This window comes from Haematobia irritans, chromosome 1, assembly GCF_050003625.1.
Source record: "Haematobia irritans isolate KBUSLIRL chromosome 1, ASM5000362v1, whole genome shotgun sequence".
Classification (NCBI taxonomy): Eukaryota; Metazoa; Arthropoda; class Insecta; order Diptera; family Muscidae; genus Haematobia; species Haematobia irritans.
Window position 1 is genome coordinate 199,048,889 of NC_134397.1, and position 8,911 is coordinate 199,057,799.

Genomic DNA, 8,911 nt, shown 5'->3' on the forward strand with positions numbered 1-8,911 from the left:
TGGATCAACTTCGTAGGACTACCCCATAGACAACTGCTCATGAAACAGTCTGGGACAAACTGTTTCCATCCGTATCGCACCAGAAAGGAATATGTTGAACAATAAATAATGCTGATAGTAGTAAAAGTGTGAATTCAAAAAGATTTTGATATCAAGTGGGTATAAAAATCAAAAAATTATATGTCGCGTGAGTCGTGAGTCTGGTGGCAACGGCGTGAGTGTGCGTGAACGTGATTAACAAACCAAAAGTCGTGCCTGAGCGTGAGATACGAAAATATTGGTTTTCGTGAATGTGCGTGAGTAACGAATTTCGAAAAAATACGCTCACGAAAAAAATCCAGCCCACGGACATAAAACGCTTACGAAATGAATTCATTTACAATTTTAGTGACACCTGGGATTTTAAGAGTTTAATAACGCTCTCGATTTTAATCATGCTCATGTTTTCAAACATGTCCCTAAGGTAAATTAGACACACAATTATTCGTGAGTCAAGACATTTTTCGTGAGTCGCGGTATTTTTCGTGAGTCACGACATTTCGTGCGTGAGTGATTACAAATTTTCTTTTCGTAAGTGTGCAGAGTCCTACCAAACAATATCGTGCGTGAGTAAGATTTTTCCGTCGTGAGTGTGAGTGTGCCTGAGCGTGAGTAACATATTACTCACGTGCACACCTCTATTTCATACCATTGAGGACGCTAGCTAGTGTTTATGCGTTTGGTTCGATACAATAAAATAAAAGAAATTTGGGGAAATAAATTGAAACAAACGAGTTTATGTTATTTTTTACCAAAATTGTTTTCATTCAATCATATGAGTTTTTCATCAAAAAATACGAAAAATTTTCGATCATGCCACATTTGACATAACGCCATCCCTTTTCCCATATACTCTTCTCCCATTTTTTTGGTAATGAAAATCAATATTGAAAAATATAAATTTATTTTAATACTAATATAAAAAATTTTTAAATTCGTTTTTAGTTTACCCCCAGTGTGCTAAGCAGCAATAATTAAGGCCTAAAAGTATGCTTTAGCATTTTTTATTAAACACATTTTAATAGAAAAATTGTACAATAAATATTTCTCTCAAGATTGGATCAACTCACATCATAGTCCATAGCATAGACAATTATTAAAAAAAGATGTACATATTTTTAAGGAACTCAATTCTTTAACATTTCAACCCTTTGAGTATTTAGTTCATTACACTTCTAGTTCCTCTTCTACGGGGTTTTTCGTTCCCTTTGTGAGTTTGGTCTTTAATGGTGTTGTAGCACCTTCGGCAGCTTGATTTTTATTTTTATTACGATTTAGTAGTGTACCCTTCACTGGGGCCATTTCTTCTTCTCCCTTATTTTTGTTCTTCTCCTTGGTGCTTTTCCTATTTAATTTTTCTTGTAAACGTTCCAAAAGTGTACCTCTTCTTAAGTGCTTTGCATTATCATCTTCTTCGGTAGTGTCGACAGTAGTCTTTGTTAATTTTGTATCCTCAGTATGTTTGGAAATCATTGGTAGTGATGATGTTTCCATATGGACATCTGTTGTAGTCTCTGTTACTTTTGTATGCTCAGGATTTTTGGAAATCATTGGTAGTGATGATGTTTCTTTGTTGGCAGCCGTTGTGGACTTAATATTGGTGTTGTGAGAGCTAGTGATTGGAGCCTTGGTGGTGGTATGGGTAATAGTTTCTGGTTTTGTTTCCGAGCCATCTATGTGCAAATCTGTTTGACGACTAACACTTAATGATTCGATCTGAAAAAAACGAAATTGGAGTAAAGTGAGAAAGTGCAGTAAAGATTTTACGGCACTTGATTTTTATACCATGTGACACACTGTGAAACAGGATATATGTTAGTGCATATATTGCACTAAAACCAAAGTGAACTCTACATAACACTAAAGCCAATTTAATTATAGTTTAGTAAACACATTTATTATGTCAAAATTTTGATTTTGTCATAATTTTATTTCTATAGAGAAGTTTGACAAAATTTTATTTCTATGAAAACTGTTGTCAAAATTTTATTTTTATAGCAAATTTTGTTAAAATTTTATTTCTATAGAAAATTTTATTTCTCTAGAAAATTTTGTCCAAATTTTATTTCTATACCTACCTCTTAGTTGGAGAGGAATATTTTGCAAAATCTACCAAAACATCAAGAATTCTACCAAAACAACAATAATTCTAAAATCCTACTTTTGTGGTAAAATTCTTCAAACTTTTTTTTTTATTTCAAAAGAAAATTTTATAAAACTTTATATATTTCTATAGACAATTTTGTCAAAATATTATTTCTTTTTATTTTGTTTTATTTAGTCAAAATTTGATTTCTATAGAAAATTTTGTCAAAATTTTATTTTGATTTTTTTCAAAATTTTATTTCTATAGAAAATTTTGTCAAAATTTTATTTCTATAGAAAATATTATCCAAATTTTATTTCTGTAGAAAATTTTGTGAACATTTTATTACTATAGAAAATTTTGTGAAAATTTTATTTCTATAGAAAATGTTGTAAAAATTTATTTCTTTAGAAAATTTTGTCAAAATTTTATTTTCATAGAAACTTTGTCAAAATTTTATTTCCATAGAAAATTTTGTCAAAATTTTATTTCCATAGAACATTTTGTCGTAATTTTATTTCCATAGAAAATTTTGTTAAAATTTTATTTCTATAGAAAATTTTGTTAAAATTTTATTTCTTTAGAAAAATTTGTCAAATTTCCATAGAAGATTTTTTCATAATTTTATTTCTATAGAGAAGTTTGACAAAATTTTATTTCTATGAAAACTTTGTCAAAATTTTATTTCTATAGCAAATTTTGTTAAAATTTTATTTCTATAGAAAATGTTGTCAAAATTTTATTTCTTTAAAAATTTTGTCAAAATTTTATTTCTATAGAAAATTTTGTGAAAATTCTATTTCTGTAGAAAATTTTGTCAATATTTTATTTCTATAGAAAATTTTGTTAAGATTTTATTTCTATAGAGAATTTTGTTAAAATTTTATTTCTATAGAGAATTTTGCCAAAATTATATTTCTATAGAAGATTTTGTCAAAATTTTGTTTCTATAGAGAAGTTTGACAAAATTTTATTTCTATGGAAACTTTTGTTAAAATTTTATTTCTATAGAAATAACATTTTGTTAAAATTTTTTGTCTAAATTTTATTTCTATAGAAAATGTTGTCAAAATTTTATTTCTTTTAAAAATTTTGTCAAAATTTTATTTCTATAAAAAATTTTGTCAAAATTTTATTTCTATAGAAAATTTTGTCAAAATTTTATTTCTATAGAAAATTTTGTCAAAATTTTATTCCTATAGCAAATGTTGTCAAAATTTTATTTCTATAAAAAATTTTGTAAAAATTCTATTTCTATAGAAGATTTTGTCAAAATTTTATTTCTTTTAAAAATTTTGTCAAAATTTTATTTCTATAAAAAATTTTGTGAAAATTTTATTTCTTTAGAAAATTTTGTCAAAATTTTATTTCTATAGAAAAATTTGTCAAAATGTTATTTCTACAGAAAATGTTGTCAAAATTTTATTTCTTTGGAAAATTTTGTCAAAATGTTATTTCGATAGAAATTTTTGTGAAAATTCTATTTTTGTAGAAAATTTTGTCAATATTTTATTTCTATAGAAAATTTTGTTAAGATTTTATTTCTATAGAGAATTTTGTTAAAATTTTATTTCTATAGAGAATTTTGTCAAGAAGATTTTGTCAAAATTTTGTTTCTATAGAGAAGTTTGACAAAATTTTATTTCTATGGAAACTTTTGTTAAAATTTTATTTCTATAGAAATAACATTTTGTTAAAATTTTATTTCTATAGGAAATTTTGTCTAAATTTTATTTCTATAGAAAATTTTGTCAAAATTTTATTTTTATAGAAAATTTTTTTTCTACAGAAAATGTTGTCAAAATTATATTTCTCTAGAAAATGTTGTCAAAATTTTATTTGTATAGAAAATTTTGTCAAAATGTTATTTCTATAGACAAATTTGTCAAAATTTTATTTCTATAGGAAAGTTTGTCAAAATTTTATTTCTATAGAAAATTTTGTCAAAATTTTATTTCTATTGAAATGTTTGTCAAAATTTTATCTTTATGGGAAAAGTTGTAAAAATTTTATTTCTGTAGAAAATTTTGTCAAAATTTTATTTCTATAGAAAATTTTGTCAAAATTTTAGTTCTATAGAAAATGTTGTCAACATTTTATTTCTATAAAAATTTTGTCAAAATTTTATTTCTTTAGAAAATTTTGTCAAAATTTTATTTCTTTAGAAAATTTTTGTCAAAATTTTATTTCTTTAGAAAATTTTGTCAAAATTTTATTTCTATAGAAAATTTTGTCAAATTTTTATTTCTATAAAAAAGTTCGTCAAAATTTTATTTCTATAGAAAATGTTGTCAAAATTTTATTTCTATAGTCAATTTTGTCAAAATTTTATTTCCATAGAAAATGTTGTCAACATTTTATTTGTATAGAATATTTTATCAAAATTTTATTTTTATAGGAAATTTTGTCAAAATTTTATTTCTATAGCAAATTTTGTTAAGATTTTATTTCTATAGAGAATTTTGTCAAAATTATATTTCTATAGAAGATATTGTCAAAATTTTATTTCTATAGAGCAGTTTGACAAAATTTTATTTCTATGGAAACTTTTGTCAAAATTTTATTTCTATAGAAAATTTTTTCAAAATTTTATTTTATAGAAAATTTTGTCAATATTTTATTTCTATAGTCAATTTTGTCAAAATTTTATTTCCATAGAAAATGTTGTCAACATTTTATTTGTATAGAATATTTGATCAAAATTTTATTTCTATAGAAAATTTTGTCAAAATTTTATTTCTATAGAAATTTTTGTCAAAATTTTATCGTTATAGGAAAAGTTGTGAAAATTTTATTTCTATAGAAAACTTTGTCAAAATTTTATTTCTATAGAAAATTTTGTCAACATTTTATTTCTGTAGAAAATGTTGTCAAAATTTTATTTCTATAGAAAAATTTGTCAAAATTTTATTTCTTTAGAAAATTTTGCCATAATGTTATTTCTACATTTTAGTTTGAGAGGAATATTTTGCGAAATCAACCAAAACGCCAAAAATTCTACCAAAAATACAAGAATTCTAAAAAACTACCTTTTTTCGTAGAATTCTATCAACTGTGCCAACCGTACATATATATCGACCAATAAATCATAAATACACTTTTGCGAAGTTGCCTAAAAATAAATATTACCTTCAAAATATCGTTAGGAGAATTTAAGTCTAGAGATTTTGTACAAATCTAACAAAACAAGAAACATATGACAAGTCCCCAACACGATACGGAAAAAATATTTATGGTACTGGACAGAAGAGGGTGGCCCACCATGTACTATGCTCAACCATATGATACACCCAGAAAAATTTAGAAATTCTTCCCGAGACATTATTTTAAATGTACATCCCAGAATGCTTTTCCTGATAAAATTGTCATTAAAGTCATCTATCGCATTCCTTTGAAAAGTCACACGCTGACAAGTCCAATAACGAAGTCATCTCCACCACGGAAACCTATTTTGCACGGCTTGAGGGACTTCATTTTTTAGACGAGGGAAAAAGCTACATCTTCGCTGGCCAAAGTGTTTCGAGTTTAAAAGTAGACCATGATGAAAAATTAATCACCAGCTTGACTGCCAGAATACATCTTTGGCACTAAATTGTCTCGAACAAACTGCCACCGATTTTTATTGGTAATATTTTTGAATGTCCTTCGTTTTAAAATTCTTTGTACAAGAGATTTTTGTTTATGTTAAAAATATTATAACTTACCGCTTCTTTTGGCAATGGAGTGCTCTCAGCATTGTGGAATTGTCCCACAATTAAAACTGCGGCCACCAAAGGAAAAACTGTTTTTATAGATTTCAACATTTTTTTCTATAGATTGTATTCGATTAAAGTGAAGCGAAAAAATGATAAACTATTGAAATTCTCGTCTTCTTTTATAATAATATTTCTGACACATTGTATACAAATGAAAGTTTACATTTTGGATTAATTTAATTAGCGAGGAAATTCACACTTTCCGGCGTGTGTGTTCCCACATAGACAAAAGCCCTAAAAACAATGTCGAAAATTTGTCTAATATGTTTACATATCTATTGCCATAGGGTGGACCACCAAAGAAGCATATAGCGTTAATTACACCACTGCAAATTAACAAGATAAGTGCTAAATAAAAAAAATCAGATTTGCATGGTAAAATACAATAATGAGATGAATACAATAATGAGAATTATGTAATTTATGCTATGAATAAGTTGAGGCGATTTTTTTGGAAAAATGCAAGATAAACAGAACTAACATTAGTCAGTCAGTTGAACAAAACGATTTAAGTTGTTTTTATATATGGTGGTCAAGGTGGACCTCCCCAGCAAAAAATTTCATGAATTTTCAGCAGCTTCCCTATTCTTCTAAAAGCACAATTTTAAAAGCAATTCCCAAAAATGTCCTCCCAAAGAAGACCTTTATTTTAACTACAGAGAAAGTTATTTTAATTCGATTTTTTATAACTCGCTTTTTTCACACTTTCAATGGGTAATTTATACTTGTTGTCTTTCAAATAGATTAAAAACAGAGTAGGAATTAATAAATATTTTTGAAATAAAGCTTAAGTTTTCCGAGTTATTTGAAATTCTCAGGGAAGAGTGAAGGCGGTTTTATTTATTTATTTATTTACAAAATTAGACTTATAGTATAATATAAGAATAATATTACAATAGTAGCATTGGCTACAGAGGCCATCAGCTAAAAGGCGGTTTTGTCTATGGCTTATTGTTCGATATTTGGTCGGGGAGAGGATCCTCCGCTATGGCCGACATTTTTTAAAATATAATGGAAACATTAAACGTCTCCCATTAACTTAAAATATACGGGTGGCATCTATACAAAGATCCGCTAATTAAGTTCTCATTTTGGCCTAGTATAAATAAGAATACATTACAACACATTAGAAATTGGATGGTTAGTAAATATAATGGGAAATATAACCACGGTTACCACTCGAGCCATAAAAACTCTACCAAAAATTGGAGAACCAAAAAAACTACCAAAGAATAAAAGTGTTATTTTGCATTTTTTTTTTCTATAGACAATTTTGTCAAAATTTAATTTTATAGAAAATTTGTCAAACATTTATTTATATAGCAAATTTTGCTAAAAATGTATTTCTATAGAAAATTTTGTTAAAATTTTATTTCTACAGAAAATTTTATGAGACTTTTATTTCTATAGAAAATTTTTTGAATATTTTATTTCTGTAGAAAATTTTGTCAATATTTTATTTCTCTACAACATTTTGTCAAAATTTTACTTCTATACAAAATTTGGCGAACATTTTATTTTCATAGAAAATTTTGTCAAATTTTATTTCTATAGAAAATTTTGTCAAATTTTATTTCCATAGAAAATTTTGTCTAAATTTTATTTTCGTAGAAAATTTGGCGAATATTTTATTTTCATAGATAATTTTGTCAAATTTTATTTCTATAGGAAATTTTGTGAAATTTTATTTCCATAGAAAATTTTGTCATATTTTATTTCCATAGAAAATTTTGTCAAATTTTATTTCCAAAGAAATTTTTGTCAAAATTTTATTTTTTTTCTATCTATAGAAAATTTTGTCAAAATTTAATTTTATAGAAAATTTTTTAAAAATTTATTTATATAGCAAATTTTGCAAAAAATTTATTTCTATAGGAAATTTTGTTAAAATTTTATTACTACAGGAAATTTTATGAGACTTTTATTTCTATAGAAAATTTGTTGATAATTTTATTTCTGTAGAAAATTTTGTCAATATTTTATTTCTCTACAACATTTTGTCAAAATGTTACTTCTATACAAAATTTGGCGAAAATTTTATTTTCATAGAAAATTTTGTCAAATTTTATTTCTATAGAAAATTTTGTCAAATTTTATTTCCATAGAAAATTTGGCGAACATTTTATTTTCATAGAAAATTTTGTCAAATATAATTTCCATAGAAACTTTTACTAATATAGACAATTATGTTAAAATTTTATTTCTATAGAAAATTTTTTAAATTTTTTTCCCTAGAAATTTTTGTCAAAATTTTATTTCAATACCTACCTCTTAGTTGGAGAGGAAATGTTGTCAAATTTTATTTCTATAAAAAATTTTGTCAAAATTTTATTTCTATAGAAAATTTAGTCAAAATTTAATTTCTACAGAGAATTTTGTGAAACTTTTATTTCTATAGAAATTTTTTGAAAATTTTATTTCTATACAAAATTTGGCAAACATTTTATTTTCATGGAAAATTTTGGCAAAGATTTTATTTTAATAGAAAATTTTTCAAATTTGATTTCCATAGAAAACTTTGACAAATCTTATTTCCATAGAAATTTTGTCAAAAATTTATTTCTATAAAGATATTTGCAACATTTTATTTCTCTAGAATTATTCAAAATATCATTTCTATGCAAAAGTTTGTTAAAATTTTAGTTCTATAGAAAATTTAGTCCAAATATTTTTTCTGTGGAAAATTTTGTCAAATTTCTCTTTCTATATAAAATTTGTGAAGTACATATTAGTTGAAGAGGAATATTTTGAAAAATGTACCAAGACATCAAGAATGCTACCAATCTACCAAACAGAAAAAAAATTTTCATTTTTGGTAGAATTCCACCAACTGTGGAAACTGTGAACTAAACGGTTCGTTACACAACTTTTACTTTTAGAAAATTAAATAATTTTCCAAAATCCAAATTGAGAAATTATTTTATTAGAAAAACTAATAATATTTGTGTTTTTTTTTTTTTTTGCAAAAAAAGTTATTGTATCTTAGAAGAAATAGTGTGTGTTAAACTAAGTTTTTTTATCTCTGGTAAAT

General features: G+C 24.7%; 1 protein-coding gene across 1 annotated transcript; it reads right to left on the reverse strand.

Moving 5' to 3' along the window:
- Positions 1–1,027: 1,027 nt before the first annotated feature.
- LOC142219391 (uncharacterized) lies at positions 1,028–5,957 on the reverse strand. The gene is made up of 2 exons (XM_075288388.1): positions 5,830–5,957; positions 1,028–1,755 (listed from the first exon to the last, which is right to left on the reverse strand). Exons 1-2 carry the CDS (start codon positions 5,926–5,928, stop codon positions 1,207–1,209), a joined length of 648 nt encoding a protein of 215 aa, XP_075144503.1. The 5' UTR covers positions 5,929–5,957; the 3' UTR covers positions 1,028–1,206.
- Between the last annotated feature and the right edge of the window lie 2,954 nt (positions 5,958–8,911).

Coding starts and splice junctions, on each gene's coding strand:
- LOC142219391 (XM_075288388.1), bottom strand. CDS start 5,928: ATGTTGAAATCTATAAAAACAGTTTTTCCTTTGGTGGCCGCAGTTTTA. Junction 1,756..5,829: donor CTCCATTGCCAAAAGAAGCG/GTAAGTTATAAT, acceptor CGTTTTTTTCAG/ATCGAATCATTAAGTGTTAG.